The sequence below is a fragment of the Gobius niger genome (genome assembly GCF_951799975.1).
Source record: "Gobius niger genome assembly, chromosome: 11".
Classification (NCBI taxonomy): Eukaryota; Metazoa; Chordata; class Actinopteri; order Gobiiformes; family Gobiidae; genus Gobius; species Gobius niger.
The window spans coordinates 28739582-28757621 of record NC_136862.1 but is presented as its reverse complement, the minus strand read 5'-3'; the positions used below and the strand labels follow the sequence as shown (position 1 = coordinate 28757621).

The 18040-nt window shown below is 39.7% G+C and overlaps 2 protein-coding genes across 2 annotated transcripts in view; one reads left to right on the top strand and one right to left on the bottom strand.

Moving 5' to 3' along the window:
- LOC306970399 (protein sprouty homolog 3) overlaps positions 1–18040 on the top strand; it is a 489858-nt gene that overhangs the window by 362283 nt on the left and 109535 nt on the right. The window lies entirely within an intron of this gene.
- Positions 1–18040, bottom strand: part of klf8 (Kruppel like factor 8) — a 61977-nt gene that overhangs the window by 7238 nt on the left and 36699 nt on the right. The window contains exons 3-5 of the mRNA XM_079566358.1: positions 3923–4204; positions 3266–3500; positions 1437–1542 (exon numbers count right to left, since the gene is read on the bottom strand). Of these exons, the coding sequence (XP_079422484.1) occupies positions 1437–1542; positions 3266–3500; positions 3923–4204 (623 nt within the window). The remainder of the gene's footprint in view (positions 1–1436; positions 1543–3265; positions 3501–3922; positions 4205–18040) is intronic.

The following is an 18040-nucleotide window of genomic DNA, read 5'->3' as shown; positions in this document are numbered from 1 at the left end:
GAAGCACAGAGCTGTTCCTTTGACAGTGGATTTAAATGATGTGAGGCTTTTTCAAACTGTCCTTGGAAATTTGGATGATCTTTTTTTTCTTTTTTTTCCCTTTTGATTTAGTCATATTTTAGTCTGGAGATATTAGTCACAGTTTTAGTCTCATAATCAACTTGTGATTTACTTTTAGTCTCATTATAGGCCAATCACTCCAGGTCAGATCACAAACAATGAGTCAGGCGGCCTCTAAAAGGACTACATTACCCACAACCACCCACTGGTCATCGGCCAACATCAGCCTGTCACCTCTGACTCATGGTAGGAAGGTGGAGATGAGGTAAAGGACTGTCGACTGTCGTGATCATTACTTTATCGACTTATCACTCGACAAGTAAAATGACAATAAAACTTGTCTTAAGATCTCTTGTAAGACCCAGATTCTTAAAGGTGCATTATGTAACTTTTAATGTGGAAAAAAGGTGATTTGACCTTGTAGTGACACAGATGCTGTATGAGTGGTCAGCGTGGCACCTTTATTTTCCATCACAGTGGTCTCTCGAACACTCCGGGATAATTGTTTGGAAGGTTTTCACTGCTGACCACCACCCTCACCAGACTGCCTACAAAGCAATTGATCCCGGAGCCTTGTAGAGACCACTGTGATCGAAAGCAAAGGCGTCATGCTGACCACTCATACAGCCGCTGTGTCACTACAAGGTCAAATACACACACATTTCTACTTTTTTTCCGCATTAAAAGTTGCAGAATGAACCTTTAAGACCATGTAAGACCCAGATTCTTAAGTCTATGCGTCGCGTTAAGTTACACCCACAAATGTACTAGTTGTTTGTAATGTTTTAAGTAGGACTGAATAAAATACCCAGCTTTGGGATTAATAAACACAACATTAAAGAGTAGGTTTGTCCGAGCTGAGAACTGTCACAATGTCTGGAAAAGCAAAATACTGAACAACCGTCCCAGAGTCTCTCAACTAAACAATGAAAATGGAATAATTGCATTAAAATAATTCAGTCGACATTATATACCCTTTAACTGGTGACATCATCAGTGACATCTGGAGGCAGGAAGTGATCAAGAGAAATAAGATTAAACTAAAACTAGCGATTATAGGTGTAAAACTACACCTAAAACATGTGGTCCTGTTGTGGCTTAAGGTGCAAGAACAAGAGGAACGACATTTGAGACAATAAAATAAGGTTTATCTGATATTTCCAAAAACGGTTAAACATTTGTTTATTGTTGCCATGACAACAGCTCCAATGGAAATAGATAGGGATCTAACTTCCTGCCTCCAGCTAAGCCCTGAATGTTTACAAACAATTAAAGGGTCTACTGTTAGGTTTAAAAAACTAATATGGCGACAGGCCCAGTGGCAGCTGGTTTTACTACCATATACGACTATACTGCAGTACTATAGCGAGTAGTACCTGGGGTCGATGCTCTGGCGGAGGGACACCGGACAGGACTCAGAGACGCTCTCGATGTCGCTGTCGCTGTGGATCTCTGGCGACGTGGAGCCGGGCTTTATCCGAACTGCAGGAAAACGGCAGGAGAAAAAGACAATGGATGTATTTTCATAAACACGAACATGTTGAGAGAAACAGTAATAGAGGCGGATGTGGCGAGCTGTGGTGGTGGGAATCAGGTCCGAGTGAACACTGGTGTAACACAGGACTTCTCAAACAGCGGGACCTCCAGGTGATTTGGTCCAGACCCCGGTGGCGCCTCTGAGCTGTGGATTTGTTTGCCTTAGCAGAGCTTGTTTCATTACCGTGAGTGCAGATGCAGCTTTGGCCTGTAGGGGCAGCGTGAAAAGAGCTGCAGAGGTGCTTTAAACACAGCTAACAAGCTTTTGAGGTCCCGTCGAGATTGTTGGCTTGTATCAAAATCATTGAATAAAGATATAATTATAATTGATGTTCTTTCTACACCCTTAAAGCCACACCGCGGAAGATTTTACCCAATAAATAAAATTGAAAGACGGGCGTTTGCTTTATGACAGATATTTTCATCATTGAAAAACACCTCATAAATGTACAAACAAACATGTGCCTCTCCTAAGACATGACTGTAACTGCACCGGGAGTGGGTACGTCTCCAGCTCGTGGAGATGTGGACTAAAGTATTTGAGATTTAAACAGGTTAGGTCCTCATCCAAATCCATTCTTTGATTCCCCGCTGCAGCAACAGCATTTTCTGTGTCGAGCTGGTCATTAGGAGCATGTTTTGTACTTATGGCAACAGTTTAGTCCAAAATGTTACGCAGTGCGCCTTTAACCCCTTAACTCCCACCTGAACCGAGCACATTTTCTCCAGTTTGGCTTTACCCCAGTCCAAAAGCTTCTGGGAAAAAGGTGTGGAAAATAGCAACAAAACTGAGACGAAAACAATGATGGAAATGTGACAAAAAAAGTGAGAAAACATTGACAAAAAAGTGACGAAAAAATTGATGAAAAAGTTGCAAAAATGTCACAAAAAAGTCACAAGAAGTTGACAAAAAATTTGATGAAAAAATGACAAAAATGTGACCAAAAATAACATAAAATTGATAAAAAAATTGACAAAAAATCGGACAAAAAATGACAAAAATTTGATAAAAAATTGACAAAAATGTGACAAAAACTGACAAAAATTTGATTAAAAAATTGTCGAAAAAATGACAAAAATGTGACAAAAAATTACAAAAAAATTACAAAAAAGTTACAATAATGAGTTGAATGCCCAACAAAAAATGATGGAAAAAAAATCTGCTGACGTGAGGAAAAAGATCCTCTCGGTTCAGGCGGGAGTTAAGAGGTTAACTCATCACAGAGCTGTAACTGTTGATGTTTGTGTCTTTTTTCCTGGTGTTGAAAACATGAAGCTTCTTCTCTTATTCTAAAATGAGCTCTTTTGAAACAGTGCTATGCAACAGGAAATGTGCAGACTAATCAAACTCCCCTGGCATGAGGCTCAGCGAGAGGCTTTGTTTGGGAAAAAGTGGGAGCTTTTAAAAGTTGAGATTGGACGGTGCCTAAGAAAGTAGAGCAGGTGTTGTTATTATGAAGTGTTCTCAGAATGGAACAGCTCTTGTATCTGTAGTGGCTACTTTGATGAGACAAAAGTTATTTTTGGTTCATAACTGGATGTATTTTGTAATATTCGCACAGTAAGGGATGAAACTGCATAACTTTCTGCAAAACAGGCCGGATTGGGGAGAAAACCTTTGACCTGTGGTGTGGCTCACTTATATTGACTTCTATTGTGCATTTCTCACCTGAACCCTCCGCCCGGCCGTCGCTCCCGATCAGCGGGACGGTGATGGCCGCCGTGGCCACCCCGTCGCTGGGCATGGCGGTGTAGACCACGGGCAGGGACTGGACCACCACCGGGATGGTCTGCAGCTGGCCCACTTTACTGGGCATGCTCACGGAGGGGATGGTGTGGATGACATGGAGGATCTGCTGACCGCCTGCTCCCTGAGTGGCCAGGATGGAGCCCGGCGACAGGACCTGGGGACAGGGGGGGGAAGCGGACTTTATTTACAAATCTGTGGGAGAAGACTGAAGTGTATATCAGGAGTCTGGGTCTACTGCTGGTCCCAGAGTCAGGACTAAACACGATTTTGGTCCAGGAACAGCATTAAAGGAAGAGACTTATTTTTGCAGCTCAAATATTTTTTCCCCCTCAAATTCCAATTTTTTTTTGCCCAATGTTTGTACCATTTCCCCCAATTTCTTTACACAATTTATTCCGACTTTTGCCCCAAATTTCCCCTCATTTTTGCCATTTTTTAATTATCATTATTATCCCAATTTTACCCAATTTTCCCTCATTGTTTCTCCAAACTATTCTCAATTTTCCACACACTTCTTGACATTGGAGATGTTGTAAATAGATCTTCCACACGTCATTGTTCTGTAAACGCCCTCACCATGGAGCCGATGGACTGCACGTTGGTCGGGACGGGCGTGGCGGTGAGCGCGGGCACGGTGATGGCGGGCGCCGGGTTCAGGGCGGGGCTGGAGGTAGACGTGGGGAGCGGCGAGCGCGGCTTGTTCAGGGACAGGTCCACGGGCTCGATCTGGTCCGGGGCCCGGCCCGTCGCCTGGTCCGAGGGCTGTTCCGAAGCCCGCTCCTCGTCGGGACCGCCCAGAGCCTCGGCTTTGAGGACCAGCGGCTCCAGCTTTATGTGCACTTCTGTGGGGAACGGCGTCTGTGAGGAGAGGGGGGGCGGACAGAGGGTTAGACGCTTGGTCGCAGGATAAGACCAAAAAAAGTCATAATATTCCATCACGGTCTTCAATTAGGCCTGCACAATATGTCTCAAAAATATTGTGTCATTAATATCATACACAAATATTTTAAGCTGTGATGTATCGCAAAATTACTACAGTCTGAGATCGATGCATTTTCTTGCAAACTCAACTTAAAACCAGAAATCCGTGTTTATAAAAGCTCAAAAATTCAGTTTTAGCCTCGTTTTTTGTCCTGATTTAGCATTTTTGAAGCCACTTTGAAAATACTGTATTTAAAGTGCATTTGACAGGTTTAATGCTTTTGTAACACATTAAAGTAATAATTATCATTATATTTCAGTGAAGCAGCAATTTTAATGAAGAAATGTTGGTTAACAAAGCTATTTTTATTTGAGCGTTAAAGCTACGTACAGTGACATAGATAGAGGTAAAGTCCCACAGCAGTTTGACTCATGTCCCATTGACATAGATACAGACGGCATCGCTGGAATCGCCCATATATGGTCACAAAGAGGAGAAAATCTTTCTATAATTACTCCAAACCTACTTCAACAAATGCTGAATTATGAATATAGTTTACTACTAAATAAAGACACAAAGACATGGAGAGGAGCAAAAGGATTCAACAGCCCATAAATACATAAATAGTGGAGAATGCTAACGTGAGGCTTCATATTAGCATCATGCTACATGCTAACGCTAGCTATGACTGCTGTTTTTTAGCTTCCATTAAACAATCTGCTGTGAAAAAAACATCCATAAAAACCCAATTGAGACTTGACTTTACTTGTGTGACAAATAACTTTATATTCCGCCAAAAAAAGAGTTAAAAAAGAGCTAAAAAGAGTGAAAAATTGTTTTTCCCAAAACATACTTCCTTTTCCCTGGGAGAGGCCACGCCCCCTCGTATGATGCGATACCACAATCTATAACATGGTCGGCACTAGGGCTGCAGCTAACGATTATTTTGGTAATCGATTAATCTACAGATTATTTTTACGATTAATCGATGAATCGCTTGGCTGTGAAAGGTGCATGGAAATTGAATTTTTTAAACATTTTTTAATCACATAAAGCTAAAGTGGCGCCGGACATGTTGATGGAGCAAACTTAAAGAAAACGTTTGCGGGAGACTCTTTGTGCTAATTCTGCTTTCTGATTGGACGAGACAAAGACAGATATTTATGAAATTTATAATGTACAAAACACTACAGACCCTATCTTTAAAAACAAAGTAGGTTTTCATCCAATAAACATAATTGTCATGTCTTTTTGCTGTATTTGAGTCTGTGTTTGCTAGAAAACGATTAATCGATTACTGAAATAATTGACAACTATTTTAGTAATCGAATAGTTGTCGATTAATCGATCAGTTATTTCAGCCCTAGTTGGCACGGCAAAAGCTTTTAATTAATTGCCTCCCCCAATGTCACTTCCTATTTGTGTTCAATGAGGAAGTGAAACTATAAACATCACAAAAACGGTCAAACTAAAGAATGTTTTAGCAAAAATTGTGTCATATCCACTTTAAAACATTTCAAATCTGTTTGTCCCAATACATTTAAACAATAGTCATAAGTAATTTGTCTTTTTATCATCTCGCCACGCCCAACAACAACAGGAACTAACTCCAGGCCAAAGTAAGGCTAAAATGGAACTAAATTGGAAAAAAAACTATAACTTCAGGAGATTTAGATTTGTTTTTTTAGTTTCTGATGGATAACCGCAGCGATTTATTGATACTTTTACTCATTAGGTTTGCCTTATTCAAGTTTACAGCACATGGGAGAAGTCATTAGAACAAGATGAGGGGGGGGGCCGGTCCGAGCGAGAGGTTTGGCCTGGTCTTTGGCAAATGTCCAACAAAACTGCAGCAACTGCGGCTAGAGGGGAAAAAAAAACCTAAAACAATGGCCGCTGTGTGAATGGAACAAGAACCAACTGGTACTGGAGTCTGCGTGTGCCCACTGTTACTGTGGCAGAGTGGTTATCTTCCCTGTCACTGTGCAGAGTGGTTTTAATGTCTCCTGACTCTCAGTAAGGACTCCTCTTTAATGGAGTGTGCAAGTCCAGAATGGTTCAGTTCAGTCAGGGTTTTGTTTGAATTGAGCATTTTGAATCCCCATAAAAATAAACTGAGAAACCAGGCCATATATGGGTCATTCTTTAAATGTGGTGCCTTTTGGATGTCATAAACTTAAAAAAAATAAAAATCTTCTAAATCTAAAAACAAGACTGTATACCTACTGAAAAACATAATGGTCATGCTCAATATGCTAAATTTTATATTTTGTACAAGTTTAAAAACTCATATACTTGTCACAGTGTCGCTGGGAAGATGTCCACTGTGTTAACCACAGAAGTATTTGGTTTTGTTATTTCTTAAAACATCCAGGACAAAGCAAAATACACACAAATTGTTGCATGTATTATCCAACACCTCTATACATTTATGTCAATAACCAAACATGTATGATACATGTAATTTTAATAAAATGATAACAAAAAACATCAACTCAACAAGGTGAACAAAGGTCAACACGGTGGACTATGTTATCCAAATAAGTCAACATAGTGGACACTAACACGGTGGACATTTTACAACAAAAATGGCTATATATACAAGTCTCTCACCTACTTTAATATATATATATTAAAGTAGGTGAGAGACTTGTATATAATTTATCATTAACATATTATAAGATGACGTTTAGTGGCCATTGGATGCGGGTCCGACGCCACAAAAAGCAGAAACCTGACTGAATAAAAGTTAGCATTTAGCTCAGAGGACACTTTTAAACGCTAACTCCTATCTTAAGTAAAATCAAAAAAGGTCTTTAATGATTTCGATCTAGGCTCTGACCTCACCTAAGTGCGGTCCATGGTTGACAACAGCCGAAAACATCCGGATTGTTCGTAATTTGCGATGTTTGATGGCTAGATGCTAACGGCTATAGGACAACTTTCCCAAACTAGCTGGCTTGCTAACTGTCCGCATACGTCAGGCTTCTCCTTTTTAAGTACAAACTCATTCCTAATGTATTTCTATCCCAATTCTTCACAGGGATGAGATTATGAGCACATTTCACAACTTGGGTCAATTCTCGGGGTCACTGTCATGCTAACAAAAACTAGCCGGCAAGCTAACGATCAATAAAAATGCTTTATAAATACTTGGACAGTCTTTTTCTCACAACCCGCTGCATATTCGATGTACTGAGAAAAGACAAAACAAATTTGACTTCACTAAAATATAAAAAATAAAAATAATTTGAAAAAAAAACAAGTACGGGGCCTTTAATTCTTTGTTCAGTCCTGGTTTAGCCCTGTTCAGCTCCGCTCGAGTCCTGCTTTGGACCTGATTCAGGGTGTGACTCCAAACAAAGGCTGTGCTGGGATCAGCTGATGGCTCCAGTTTCCATGGAGACGAGGGCTTTTCCCGCCCACTTCCTCCACTGCATCATCCTCGGGCAAAAAAGCAGGACTAAGACCATGACTGAACCGGGACTCAAACAGGAATAAAAAAAAAAAAAAAAAAAATAAGGTTCCTGACGTCAAGCAGTGAGACCCGCTCAAATCCAACACTGCGAATTGTTCTGAAAAATAGATCATCTGAAAAAGGATTCATGTATGTGCGGTTCATGTGTTTCCATATCTGATACACCCGAACATCGACAGCGCTTTATCCTGGAGTGTGAGTCGACTGGAGCCGCCGCTGTGTTCCTGTGGTAAATGGGTCGCCAGTCTGCGCCGCACAATTAATTCATGTTCAGCCAGTGAGTCGGAAACGGCTTCAACCCCGCCCCGGCAACACTTTACAATAAGGCAGGGCTTGACAACAACTTCTTCTCACTGGTCGCCTTGTCTTTTTTTTATGTTATTAGTCACATAAGGTTTTTACTGTCCATGATTTGGTTAGAAACATGAACAACAAAAAAATGATATCGCGTTAGGGTGACCCGATTGCTTCCTCATTAAAAACTGGGACAAAAATGGGAATCTGTGGGTGGAGCCAAATTTCGAAGTTTTTCCCTCCCCCAACATTGATGATTAAATAGACTAATCAGCATCGCCGTGATAGATTTTGAGCTATTTAATCGATTCACTCGCTATGGAGACTTTGCATTTGACGCACACGTGGCCAAAAGTCATTGTGTTTCAGGTAAAAAGCGCTACTTTGGGCTTGACGCTGGTGGACAAACGGGATACCTGGGACAGAGCTTGTGTAAAACTGTGACAGATCGATGGTTGTTGATCAATTCCCGGGACACGGGAGAAGAGGGCTCAAAACTGGGTTTGTCCCGGGTAAACTGGGATATCTGGTCACCCTAAGAACAGGTGTACTTTTATAATAATAGTACATACAATTTCAGATATAGGCGTGAGTACGTTTCAAATTCGACTGGCCAAAAGGGACTAGTGAGAGTAACTGAGTAACCAGCCAAAACAGAGGTCTACGGTGTTTGGCTGCTAGTATGCTATGCTAACGCTAATGCCAAGCCCTTGAATGCGTTTAAAGCATTTTCAAACACACAAGTGACAAAAAAAACTAAAAGAAGTAACTCTTAGAAGCATGGATTATACTATACTTTGAGTTGTAAACAGGTATATCTGTAAAGCCTCGGTTCGTTATTGACTTTAGCTAACTATGTCCAGGTAAAATGGGTATTTGTTTGAAGGCCCGATACTTTCATTTGCGGTTGTTTGTAAAGTGTTTTTCTAGGCGTGGAGTTCACTTTGTTCTGTCTTTCAATACAATGTGAGCACAGACGTTTTGGTGCACCGTTTTCCTAACTCTAACGCCTTTTTTAAACGACGGTTAGCTAGCGGCTAGTTGCTGTTGTTTACATTGCCGGCATTGCTCCTTCCCTGAGAAGAAGAGGGATACTAGAAATACGTTCAGAATGAGCTCGCACCACAGCTAACACTGTCAAACAAAAGAAAATCACATTCAGTGCCTTTAACCCTTCTCATGCACTTCCAAGCAAAAGATTTAAGAGAATAGAGCCAGTCCCACTTTGCTTGTCAAGTATGAACGCCCAAAAGAAGCAGATGTAAGGCTATTTTGTTATCCGATTTGACCAGGGATGTTTTAAAAGTAAAATGGGTCCAAACCGGGTGTAAACTCAGTCTGAGGTCCTTCTAAACCAGACTAAGACTAGGACTAGGAGGTGTTCTCCGTGATAAACATCGGGGTGTGGGTTTCTGCAGGCACCTGCTGTGGCTGACATCTATCCTCCACAATGGAGACCTGAGCCGGGAGCAGCTGGAGCGGAGGCCTGGCCCAGGAAACAGGACTAAAAAGGGGCTAAAACAGGGCTAAAGCAGGGATTAAAACCATAATATGGAATCCACAAGGTTTCCACAGGGAATTAAAAAGCATTAAAACTCATTACATTGATTGTGCCAAAATCAAGGCCTTAAAGAGCTTTTATAACTACTGTACACCCCTTAGCCTTGATGTTTCTGCAGTATACATTAAAGATGCATTATGCAACTTTTTATGTGGATGAAAAAAGTTGATATTTGTGCGTATTTGACCTTGAAATGACCCAGTGGCTGTATCAGTGGTCAACATGAAGCCTTTACTTCCCAAATGTATTTTAAGCCCCGCCCCCACGGCCCTAGCAACTGTTGCTATGAATGAGACTGATGTTTTCGGCCTGGACAGCGGGGGATGTCGGGGCGAGGCGGGCGCAGGTGTCGGTGACATGTAAACAGCACAATCTGATATTCATAAAATATCACACTTGTGCATAAAGCAATCAGGAAAATACAGCAGAGAGGCCAAACAATGTCATGAAGACAACGATTAAAAGACATTATAAAAAGACTGAAAGTATTTTGGATTGAAAGAAAATGAAATGTAAAACACAAAGGTTGAAATAAACGTAAAGTGTTTGTAGAGAAAGTACACTGAGTGGTTGGTTGCTCCATCCTCAGCGTTGCGAGATTGAGTCTTAGCGATGATTGTTTGCATAATAGTTCCCCTTTCTTCACCCTTACCTTTTAATAGAAGCTAAGCCACAGTTTGTGCTATTTGTATTTTACTTTACTTCTACAATTACTAAAGAAAATAAGACATAGCTGACTGAGTTCAAACTCCAGACCTTTGGGTTACTAGGTCTGTGCTGTATCCACTAGGCTATCAAGCACAAGAAGTCCAAGTAGTGGTGGTAGACCTCTCAGAGACCTCTCAGAGACCTCTCAGTCTTAGTTAGATAATAAGAAATAGAAAAATCAGAAACACCAGGTCCAGTCATTGTTCACCTGCTACTATCATCAGGTACTAAAGCCGGACAAAACCAAACCTAAACCAAAAGGCGGCCTCTTCACTATCTCCCCTCACCCTCTGCTCTCAAAGCCAAACATGGCCCACACCCAGCTGCAGTAAACAGACCCCACCCACATGTCCAGCCCATACCTCGAATTTCACTGGCTGTAAACTAGGGTACACATCAGCATCAAGGTATTTCCTCTGTCTCTCATTAAGATAGTTGTTGTTTTGAATAATATATATACATATACTATGTACCAAAAGCTTTTTAAAGCCGCACTGCACGACGTTCCAGGCTCAAATTTGCAACTTCGCAAGATTCAAAACAAACACTTATTATTTCATATTATTAATCATTTTTCCCACAGACTAACTATTTCTGAGAAAATGAGCTATATTTATCAGGGCAGTTAAGTTCGCAAAACGTAGTAACAAAATATAGGAACCACTAACACAGTGTTAAAAGTAGCCGCCCATCCCCACCCGCCAACACATGCTTTCACCACCACCGCATGGACCCACACCCTGGACGCTCCCTCCACCCAGACAACAAATGCAGGGCTTAACCACACCCAGGAGAGAGGCCGCTCCACCCTGCAGCAGTATTTCAACCAGGACTAAAACCCAGAGAGAGGAACAGACATCCTCATTTAAGGGGAGACACTACAGGCAAAACTACATTTTTTCAGTTTTCAGGTTTTGGGTCTAATTGGTCTCTGAACATACAAGCTTTCACCCGGAAACAGAAAATATGCCTAATCTTCACAAAAACATGTTTAAATATTGCGCTGATTCAATGTTCCCCCATAGACTTATATGGGAGAATGCAATTTCAAGGGCCTTTTTCTCAAAACACATTTTTCTGTCATTGTGGCGCCACTATGTCCACGTCAGTCGGACCTAAAGACTTCACATTTTCCAGCCTTGGACTGAACATTATTTGGAAGATTTTTTCAGAGGGATTTTTTATTATTTAATCTCTAAGCCCCATTTATTGAGTTTTGAATGTCAAAAAATAAGGCGAAAATTTAATTTTTAACATTTTCCACTAAAAAACAGCTTATTTTAAAACTAAACAAGAAATCCTAAATCCGCTCTGAAAAAGTCTTTGTAACTCATTCATCAATAAAATGAAACCATAAGTTTGAATGTAGCTCTATCCATTATTCAGATTTCGTCGCCGAAAAGATGGGAAATTTGGGGCATTTTTAGGCATAAAACACCTTGTTCTTATATGAAAAGATAAAATGACAGAAAACTTGCAATGTATTTTTTTCTCACATTTATGCCAGTGATCGACAGCAAAAGTTTCAAATTGATTTTTTTCCCTATTCACCTGCAGTGTCTCGCCTTAAAGCTGCATTATAGAACTTTAATGCAGAAAAATGTTGATATTCGCGCGTACTTGACCTTTCAGTGGCCCGGTGGCTGTGTGGGTGGTTAAGCATGGCACCTTTGCCCTCTAGGACGCTCCAGGACCAGATGTTTTGTAGGGTTTCTTGTAGGTTTTCACTCCTAATAGAACCATCTCTATGGTTACGCACACGTTCTGTTCAGAAACCCTTCAAAACCTGAAATTAACTCGTCGTAGAGGCCACCCGTACAGCCATTATTATGCACTTTACCACATAGAAAGCTACATAGTGCGCCTTTAACCTCTTACGACCCTCTTGAACCGAATGCACTTGCAATGTAACGGCTCATTTGAAAGCTAAGACCCCCAAAACGGATCTTTTTCCTCATGTTGTTGCCAGTTTTTCTCATTCTTTTTTGCTACTACTTTGTTGCACTTTTGCTGATTTTTTGTGGCTTTTTTCTTGTGTTTTCGTCACACTTTTGCCACTTTTCTTGAGTTTTTGTAACTTGCTGCACTTTCATCGTTCTTTTGTCACTTTTTTGGTGATTTTTTTTTACGTGTGGCTTTTTTATTGTGTGTTTGTTACACTGTTGCGTTTTCATCTGCGTTTTCTTCTCGTTTTTGTGACTATTTTGATGATTTTTTTTTCAAGAAACCTTCAGACTTGGGTAAGGACCTGCTCGTGCACTTAGCAAAAACACCTGAAGGGCTAATTCCAAACTTCAAGAGAGTTTTGCCGGCACAAATGTCAACAGAATACTACCCAATACTAACAAAGGCCGCTTTAAAATGACAGGTAAAGATGAGTCTAGTTTCCTGTTGGAAGCGTCAGCCGGCCGTAACTGCGCGAGCTGTACAAACTTATGCAAATTCCTGCTAATCTCCACGAGGCTGTCGAAACGTTTATCTCGTGGCTCAACGCTTCCAGCGGCGCGAGGAGTGAAATCTATTTGACCTTTCGACGTTTACACACGGAGAAAACGAGTCTTCACTGGATCCGACAAGTCCGGGCAAGTCCCAAACAAAAGGAAATGTACACAGGAGCCCGGAGAATGTATCTTAATGTCAGGATAGTTTTCAGGCGAGAGAAAAAAAAAAGTTTACATTAAAAATATTTTGCTGCATAAAAATCTCAGTAATTGATACGGCCATGTTTGAATGTATGGATTTGTATGTGTTAATTAGAGACAATGTTTTAGCTACAAAGAGAAAGAGAAGATTTTGGATGAATCATTAGTGGACAAATTCCAATTCGCTTCGTTTTTTTGTCGTTTAAAAGGTGCACTATGCAACTTTTTATGTAAAAAAAAAAAAAAAGGTGATATTAACCTCTCACCACCCGCCTAAACCAAATGCATTCTGTCCTCTTTGGCTATTATATAGGCCTGTGAAACGCCTCATTTGAAAGCTAAGACCCACAAAACTGACCTTTTTCCTTGCGTTGTTGCTGTGTTGTGTCACCTTTTTTTTAATATATATATATATTTTTTTTTTTTGTCACATTTTTGTTGAATTTTTGTCACTCTTTGGTTGAGTTTTTGTTGAATTTTTGTTATTTTTTTGTTGAGTTTTTGTTGAATTTTTGTTGAATTTTTGTCTTTTATTTGTTGAGTTTTTGTTGAATTTTTGTTGAATTTTTGTCATTTTTTTGTCACTTTTTTGTTGAGTTTTTGTTGAATTTTTGTTGAAATTTTGTCATTTTTTTGTCACTTTTTGGTTGAGTTTTTTTAAAATTTTGTCACTTTTTGGTTGAGTTTTTGTTGAATTTTTGTCACTTTTTGGTTGAATTTTTGTTGAATTTTTGTCACTTTTTGGTTGTGTTTTTGTTTAAATTTTGTCACTTTTTGGTTGAGTTTTTGTTGAATTTTTGTTGAATTTTTGTCTTTTTTTGTTGAGTTTTTGTTGAATTTTTGTTGAATTTTTGTCATTTTTTGGTCACTTTTTGGTTGAGTTTTTTTTAAATTTTGTCACTTTTTGGTTGAGTTTTTGTTGAATTTTTGTCACTTTTTGGTTGAATTTTTGTCACTTTTTGGTTGCGTTTTTGTTTAAATTTTGTCACTTTTTGGTTGAGTTTTTGTTGAATTTTTGTTGAATTTTTGTCTTTTTTTGTTGAGTTTTTGTTGAATTTTTGTTGAATTTTTGTCATTTTTTGGTCACTTTTTGGTTGAGTTTTTGTTGAATTTTTGTCACTTTTTGGTTGAATTTTTGTTGAATTTTTGTCACTTTTTGGTTGAGTTTTTGTTTAAATTTTGTCACTTTTTGGTTGAGTTTTTGTTGAATTTTTGTCATTTTTTTGTCACTTTTTGGTTGAGTTTTTGTTGAATTTTTGTCACTTTTTGGTTGAGTTTTTGTTGAATTTTTGTTGAATTTTTGTCATTTTTTTGTCACTTTTTGGTTGAGTTTTTGTTGAATTTTTGTCACTTTTTGGTTGAATTTTTGTTGAATTTTTGTCACTTTTTGGTTGAGTTTTTGTTTAAATTTTGTTACTTTTTGGTTGAGTTTTTGTGACATTTTTGTTGAATTTTTGTCACTTTTTGGTTGAGTTCTTGTTGAGTTTTTGTATTTTTTTTGTTGAGTTTCTGTTGAATTTTTGTCACATTTTTGTCACATTTTTGTTGCGTGACATCCTTGTTTTCTTCTCATTTTTTGTGGCTGTTTTGGTGCTTCTTTCCCCAAGAAGCTTTTTGATTAGGGTAAAGCCAAACTGGAGAAAATGTGCTCGGCTCAGGTGGGAGTTAAGAGGTTAATACGTATTTGACCTTTCAGTGACCCAGCGGATGCTTGGGTGTTTGGGACGCTCCAGGATCAATTGTTTTGTAGTTTTTCACTGCTGATTGAACCGTATCCATGGTTACATAACGCAATCCATTCTGAAAACCAGTAACACCTATAAAAAAACCTGAAATAAAGTCGATTCTGAAGCATCATAGGAGCCACCGGGATGGAAAGTAAAGGCGTCAAGCTAACCACCCTGGGTCACTGAAAGGTCAACGTTTTTTTTTTACGTAAAAAGTTGCAAAGTGCGGCTTTAACGCTCAATAAATCAGGCGGGAATTTATACATTGAAAAACTTCCCTTCTGAAAAACACTTTAAAATATTGAATGTAAAGTCTGCAGGGAACTAAAGCAAAGGTGTTGTTGCAAGAGAGAAATGAAAACCTCAAAAAGTGACAAAAAATCAACAAAAATGTCACAAAAACCCAACCAAAAAGTGACAAAAATTTAAAAAAAAACTACAAAAATTCAACAGAAATTCAACAAAAACTCAACCAAAAAGTGACAATAATTCAACAGAAATTCAACCAAAAAGTGACAATAATTCAACAGAAATTCAACCAAAAAGTGACAAAAATTCAACAAAAACTCAACCAAAAAGTGACAAAAATTCAACAGAAATTCAACAAAAATTCAACCAAAAAGTGACAAAAAATCAACAAAAATGTCACAAAAACTCAACCAAAAAGTGACAATAATTCAACAGAAATTCAAGAAAACAAGCTTTAAAGTATTGTAAAGTAACGCACTATCGAGAGAATCGATTCATTGTGAAATGAATTGACAAATAAAATGAAATTTAATTAGCTTCAGATTCCCCCCGCAGACTTTTGTGGTTGGTATCTTCACAAAGGAAATGATTTAAAAAAAACTAGCCAAAAATGTAAAAATTGACCGATGCTATTTTTTCCTCGTATACAGTTGATCCTAATTCGAGCAAACAAGTTTCACTTCCTTTTTGCATTAAGACGACAAAGTAAAGCGTTGCATTAAACAAAAGCCAAAATGCAAATAGATTCTCACTTTAACAACAACTAGTTCCTTTAGCCGCTGAGGCCACTTTGATAACATCAACCAGAGCGGGGGTGTCCAAAGTGAGGCCCAAAGGTCTAGTTAGGCCCTTGTAGGGTTTGATTTGGCCCGTAGATGTTCAGCTTTGCAAAAGGAATGGACTATAATTCATTTGTGCTGTAACTACACTGTCCAAAGCTGATAGAAAAAACAAAACCAGTCTTTTCCAACACAATTAAAGGCACATTAATCATGGATCTGCTGTGAACGAGACACACAGAGACCTATTTTCTACATCTGCAAACTGAGTACGCTCCACCACAAGTCACACATTGCCTGACTTGATTGACAAAGTTTTTTTTGAGTATTTTCCTGAGACGCACGGGAGTTATTTATGACCAGAGATGGCAGAAAATCTACTGTTGACAAAAGGAGTGGAGTCATAAGTCTATTCTAAGCCCCAGGACCATGATACTCCTGGTTTCGATTCAAATCTGTACCAAAACTCATTGCTTTGTCAGGCTGTCGCACGGTTTTAAAAGCTCAAAAATGATCTTGCATATGAAGACACAACGTGAGGCATTAGTGGCATTGGTGGCATTGGTGCTCATGTGTCCGAAATTTAGAACGTCAGGGCTACGACTAAACTACAGCTGAGGGAACCTGTTTATCACTAACTTTTCATTCTAATTTCACCCTCATTGTACTACATTTAACAACTACTCGCGCTTTAATGGACTAAACCAATCGAATCGTAAATCAACTTTTAATATTGAAGATTGTTGGGAACAAATCTCCCACAAGGAGTCAATAGCCTCTGCTCAGATTTCAGAGTTTACACAGGCAGAAGCAAGTCAAATTTAAACATAATGCTTTTTAATGCCATTTGTGATGCCCAAATACTACATTCTAAAGGCAAAGCAAAGAAAAACAAAATCAGGGTGAATTTCATCCCTTAATTGCAAACAGAATTGGATAAAACGGACAACTTTCTATGCAAAAAATGTGGTAAATTTCAGGCAAAACGGCAACTGATTATGTTTTAGACCAAACATGTGCTATTTTCAATTTTATATGGTCCAAACTTTTCAGCAATGTCATAATTTTGCAATACATTTAAAAATAATGCCAGTTTGAATCCAATGTAAATATGCCTTTATTTTGGCACAATTCCTTTAATGCTTATTAAAGTGACAGTCTGCAAAGTCTAAATGTTTTACTAATGTTATAAAAATGTGCTAAATCAACCACCTGGTTTTGTATTTTGATGGAAAGTAATAATATATTTATATTATTGTTTGTAAAGTCTCTCCTTCCCGGATTTAGGCAACTAATCAGAGTCTAGTGTCCTCCCGCGTCGACCAATGAGATGAGCTTTTCCTGTGAACCGGCCTGTCAGGGGAGAGGGGGAGGAGCTTGTTCCTGCTCTCCTCATTTTGCAAACTAAGGAGGGCTTTCTGATTCAAGAGGGGAGGAATTTGATTGTTTACTTAGAGATTTCACTCTCTCTCCTCACTTTGCAGACTTACAGACTATCGCTTTAAAGCCCCACGGAAACCCGAGATTTTAAACACGATTTAGCCGATTACTGCGAAGCCAAAAAAACCCAATAACTCAAGTCTTGCCTCCCCTCATCCTCCTCAGCTCACTTTCTTCAGCCCGGTGTCCGTCCTTCACCGCCTCCTCCTCGTCCCGCTCCAGGCCTCTGTACTCCGGGTCTAGTGCCTCCTCTCTGCCTGTGCTCGAGTGCCGTTGTTTCGATGCATCTTTCTCCCCCCCCCCCCTCCCGCCCCGCTCCGCCCCGCAGAAAAAACAAGGCTCCATTGTGCGGGGCGTTGGGGTCCGTTTCAGACCCAGGAGGGAGAGCTCTCTGCTGGCAGGCATTCAACGCTGCGCCTGCGGGACTGTGGAGGGGAGAGGAGGAGGGAGGGGCACCGGCACCGTCCGGACAGAACACTCGGCATGCGCTTGCTCTCCTAACTTTTAAACTTTACCCTTAGGAAATAGGAATCGAGAATTTGGATCTAGAAAGAGCGTAGGCCTTTGTGACAAGGAGGAGAGCGCCTGATGGCCCAATGGTACAGCATAGACACAGACGGCATCTCGTCAAAGAAGGGGGCGTGGCTTCGCCGAGGGGGAAAATAGAATCTTTAGAGAAACACCATTTTTCACTCTTTTTAGCCATTTTCTGGTGGAATATCAACTTATTTATCACAAAAATAAAGTCAAGTGTAAATCGGGCCCATGTGGATATTTTCTCACAGCAGATTCTTCAGTAGAAGTGAAAAAACGGCAGTTGTAGCTAGCGCTAGCTAACCGTTAGCATTAGCCCGATGCTAACATGTAGCATCAAGTTAGCATTCTTCGTTATTC